At 49.1% G+C, this 4,762-nt stretch overlaps 1 protein-coding gene across 1 annotated transcript; it reads left to right on the top strand.

Moving 5' to 3' along the window:
- Positions 1 to 853: 853 nt before the first annotated feature.
- LOC122125521 (vomeronasal type-1 receptor 4-like) lies at positions 854 to 1,495 on the top strand. The gene has a single exon (XM_042700061.1). It carries the CDS (start codon positions 854 to 856, stop codon positions 1,493 to 1,495), a length of 642 nt encoding a protein of 213 aa, XP_042555995.1.
- The last annotated feature ends 3,267 nt before the right edge of the window (positions 1,496 to 4,762 follow it).

The following is a 4,762-nucleotide window of genomic DNA, read 5'->3' as shown; positions in this document are numbered from 1 at the left end:
GTGACCATGGGTATGTGTCACCCATGTTTCAAGTTTCCTCCTTTAGTTAGTCAGAGAGCTTGAACTTGAGTCTTGCCCATGTTCCTTGAACCCATTTTGCTCAAAGCTAGGCCTTTACTACTTTGAGCCACAGGTCTACTTCTGGTTTGCTGGTGCTTAACTGGAGAAAAGAGTCTCACAGACTTTCCTTCTCTGGGCTAGCTTTGAATTGGGAATCCAAGGTCTCAGCCCCTGAGTAGCTAGGATTACAGGCTTGAACCACTAGAGCCTTGCTTGTTTAGAATCTTAGATCTGATTCTACAGAGGAGAAATGGAGCCGTCTTCATCTCAGAACCTGACTCACCTTCCTTTCATGCCATTTCTCCAGGCTCACCCATTTCCATGAACATGCCATCTTCCTCTTCTCCATGGATGAATAGAATTGGATTTTTCCTAATACATGAGATACATTAGGAAAGTATTTCTGGTGGTCTGAATGCTGGATGGAGAATGTTGAGTTCCCTTGGAACCATGCAGGCCTCAGTTTCCCAGGCCAGAGGGTCTGGATGAGACTCAAGGAACAGAGGGGATGGGAGATACCCATGTGCTTATGGGAGTGATCCTCTTAGGCCAGACTGTGGTTGGGTTTGTGGGTAATTTGTCTCTTCTCTCCCATTATCTATTCCTTTCCTGCATGGGGAACAGGATGAGAGCCACAGACTTGATTCTTAGGCACTTAATTGTGGCCAACCTCCTAACTCTTCTATTTAGGGGTGTTCCCCAAACCATGGAGGTTTGGGGCTGGAGAATTTTCTTCAATGATGTGGGGTGCAAAATGTTCTTCTATCTTTGCCGAGTGAGCAGGGGAGTGTCGATGGGTAGCACTTGCTCCCTCAGCATCTTCCTTGCTGTCAGCATCAGCCAGGGGGACTCCAGGTGGGCAGGGCTGAAGGGGAGAGCCCACAAGCACATTGTCTCCACCATCTACCTCAGCTGGGGGGTCTTCCTCCTGGTGAGCATTATTTTTCTTATGTACATGACTGGACCCAAAGCGCATGACAACATGACGAGCTTAAAGTCCTATGGATACTGTTCTTCCGTGCGTCACGATCCAGCTGCTGATGTGCTGTACATGGCCATACTGTCGGTGCCTGATGTTCTGTGTCTGGGGCTCATGCTCTGGGGCAGCACCTCCATGCTTTTTGTCCTGTACAGACACAAGCAGAAAATGCGACACATCCAGAGGACGAGTGTCTCCACCAGAGCCTCTCTCGAGTCCAGAGCCATCATAAGCGTCCTCCTCCTGGTGAGCGCCTTTGTCTCCTTTTATACGGTGTCCTTCATCTGTCAGATTTGCATGTCTGTGATTTACAACCCCAGCCCTGTGCTGCACCATATGGCAGCATTTGCTATGGGCTGTTTCCCAGCCCTCAGTCCTTTCCTGCTCATGAGCGGACACTCCACTCCCTGCAGCCTCCTCTTCACCTGCACAAAGAAGAACCAGGTCCTCCCCTGAGGACCACCAAGCTTGCATCTCTGCTGAACTTTGCTTGGCCATTCAACAATCTCCACACCTAGATAAAAGTCAGCTGCTGAGAGATAGAAGTGTGCACACATGTCCACACATGCACATTTGTGTGCTATATATCTGTGTGTGTGTTCATCTGTCTCTATTTTGCTGGCCCACAAAATTATATGAAAGTGGAAATGTTAAAATTTGAAATAATGCTTATTAGATCATGTCAACTTCTTCCAGAGAATCTGCCCCATTATGTGTTGGTGGTGTCAAGCTTAAGATAAACTGGTTAAATTCACCTAACATGTTTTCCTAATTCTATTGTGAGTCTTTTGATTTTTTCTTTCTCTCTTTAATAGTTCCCTATGCAATGAAGCAAATCATTCTTAAAGCCTTTTCTGTTCTGGAGAATAAAGTAATTGGAAAGAAAATAGCAGCTGGATGGTAGTGGTTGATGGCTGTGTTCTGATTTCCTGAGGAGGCGGGATATAAGAATCACAGTTCAAAACGAGTCTAGGCAGAAAACTCTCTGAGACTCTTGTTTCCAATAAACCACTAAAAGAAAAAAAAGATGGAGGTGGTGCTCTGGCTGAAGTGATAGAGCACTACCTTTGAGCAAAATCGTTCCAGGGATAGAAGAGATGCCAGAGTTCAAGCCCCACGATTGGCACAAAGAAGGAAAGAGAAAATGAGGGACACAGATAGACAGATAGACAGAGACAGACCGTGGAGAGCGAAGGAAAGCCAGCAAAAAAGGAAGGAAGGAAGGAAGAAAGAAACAAAGGAAGGTAGGTAGGAAAGAAGGAAAGAAGGAAGAAGGAGAAGGAAGCAAAGAGGAAGGAAGGAAGGAAAGAAGAAAGAAAGAAAGAAAGAAAGAAAGAAAGAAAGAAAGAAAGAAAGAAAGAAAGAAAGAAAGAAAGAAAGAAAGAAAGAAAGAAAGAAAGAAAGAAAGAAAGAAAGAAAGGAAGGAAGGAAGGAAGGAAGGAAGGAAGTCCTGCTGGTGTAGCACTGACCACAAACATCAAGGCTCCTTCCTGACAGTTACTCCCTTAGTCTTGTCCGTGTTTATTTCTTATACATAATTTATTTTCACAACTGTTTCTTTTTCTGTGTGGTCTATGATACATATTTCTAGAATTTCTGCTAATTCAACAAGGACATTAAGTGTACTTTTGAAAAAGCACAGTTTTTAATGTAAAGTTATTGTTGTAACACGAAGGCTCTTTGAGAAAGTCTCTTGCTTGGCTATTGTGAAATTTCCTGCAGTGCTCCTCATGTCCCTTTTTGTGAGGCCACCTTACCACAGCATCTGGGGTGCAGGTCAGGGCTGCTGTGCTGAATGACAGGAGGGCCTCTGGTCCAGGGCTCTCCACCTCTACCCTTTTCTTCTCAGGAACGAATTTCAGGGTGACAGCAAGCCAGAAGTAGCACTGATGCCCTGGAGACAGTCACCAGCCCTGAACACAAAAGCTCAGGGACATGCCCCAGGCCCTGAGTTCAATTCTTGGGATGGGCACAGAAAAGGAAAGGAAGCAGATGGCAGGCCTGCCTCCAGGAGCCATCCAGGGACTATGCCAGGAGATGAGTGGACTGTGGGCTCTGAGCTAGGCGCCTCCTCCTGATCCTGAAGTTCCCACAGCCACCCCACCACAGAAAGGCTTGAACCACAGGCCCTGCTGTCCATGCACTCCCTCCCCTCACACTGGCTTTAACCAGATTCCCTCCACGCCCATGTCCTTATGCAGCCAAAAGTCATTCCACCCAGCACACACATGCTGGGGTCTCCTTGGAGAGCTGTCTGGTGTCATTATTAACATCACACACACCTGGTCCTCTCCTGACCCCTGGTATTCCCGTCCCCAGAGGTCTTCCCTGTCTGTGTTACCTTGGAGAGCGTGGATGTGGACTTAGCCTCGTAGCCTAGGGGCAGCGCGCACCCTCCACCAGCTCCCTGCCTGCTGAGGGGACGCAGGCTTTCCCTGTCCCCACCCCACCCCCTGTTCACACCAGCTCCCCAGGAGCACCCCACCCTTCACCCACCTCACACTCTGTCTTGAGCATGATCCAAATCCAAGACAACCCACGCCCCGTGCTTCCCCTCCCCCACAGCGCTCAGCAACGCTCCACATGCTTTTCCACTTTTTTTTTTTTTTTGGTTGGCCGTGGGGCTGGAGCTCTGGGCCTAGGCACTGTCCCTCATCTCTTCAGCTCAAGGTTAGCCTCTGCACCCCATGCACTCCTGCAGTCCACTGGAAGCACAGCCTTCCGTTTTCACTCTGACATGCAGCCCTTCCTGGACTCATTACTTCTGGAGAGTTCGCACATTCAGGACGTCTCTCTCCATATTTGTCTCCTCCTTTCTTCCTGAGCACCCTCAGTTCTGCGCTACCATATTGTTTCCTGTCCACTGTGTCCTTGCCATGTGGTGTCTGGACCCCCGACTCCTGTTAACCTGACGCACACCTGCCGATCTGAGCTCACAGCAAGCTCCTGACTTGGCTTCATTCACAGCGGCACCTGGTGACTATGGTCAATATGAAGGAGGGATGAGACATGCTGGGCAGGACGAACTCGGAGCCAGGAGAGATCAGAGGGGGTGGACCCCTGGGCACCATGCTTGTTGCTGCCTAGAGTATAGGAGGCTTCACGCAGGATAATAGGAAGAGGAAGAGGGGGGACTTCAGCCATGGCAGGTCAAGGGAGCAGCAGGTAGGGTTACTGTTCATTCACAAACCTGTTGGGGGGGGGAGGGGACTGCCACTGAGGCCCAGCAGTTGAGCTGTCCCGAGGGGGCAGGACAGGGGTGGTGGGGCAGGTGGTGGCAGGGGAGCCCGGGACTCACTGGGGGAGCTCTGCCTTCACAGCGCTGGACACTCCTGGGTAGCAGACGGAGAAGACGCCACAAGCAGAGGTGCGGGAGGTGAACTAGTTGCCCCCACCAGCCATTTCACCAGCAGCATGAAGTGGACTTCGAGGTCAGAGGCCTAGAGCTCGTGGGAGATGGCTCAAAAGGTTTTGGGAGCTGACAGTAAAGTTTAAAGGTCATCTTGACCCTGGTGCTCACTTGAAGGCACATACAAGGAGCTGGCTTTCTTGAAGAACACCAGGTACCTGGAGTTGCTTTGCTATGTCTGCAGAGTTTGTTTTACTTTCTACCAGTTGACCTTGTCCTGTTTTTACTGCACTCTGTTTTTACTGAAATTTTCCTTGTTTTTCTGGACTATTGTAACCTTATGTTACCTCTTGACTTCTAATTGTATATATTAG

Source organism: Dipodomys spectabilis, unplaced genomic scaffold, assembly GCF_019054845.1.
Source record: "Dipodomys spectabilis isolate Male_0828 unplaced genomic scaffold, ASM1905484v1 ptg000266l, whole genome shotgun sequence".
NCBI classification, from domain to species: Eukaryota; Metazoa; Chordata; class Mammalia; order Rodentia; family Heteromyidae; genus Dipodomys; species Dipodomys spectabilis.
Note: the sequence above shows the minus strand (reverse complement) of the source record. Positions and strands in the feature narration are given on the sequence as shown.

Coding starts and splice junctions, on each gene's coding strand:
- LOC122125521 (XM_042700061.1), top strand. CDS start 854: ATGGGTAGCACTTGCTCCCTCAGCATCTTCCTTGCTGTCAGCATCAGC.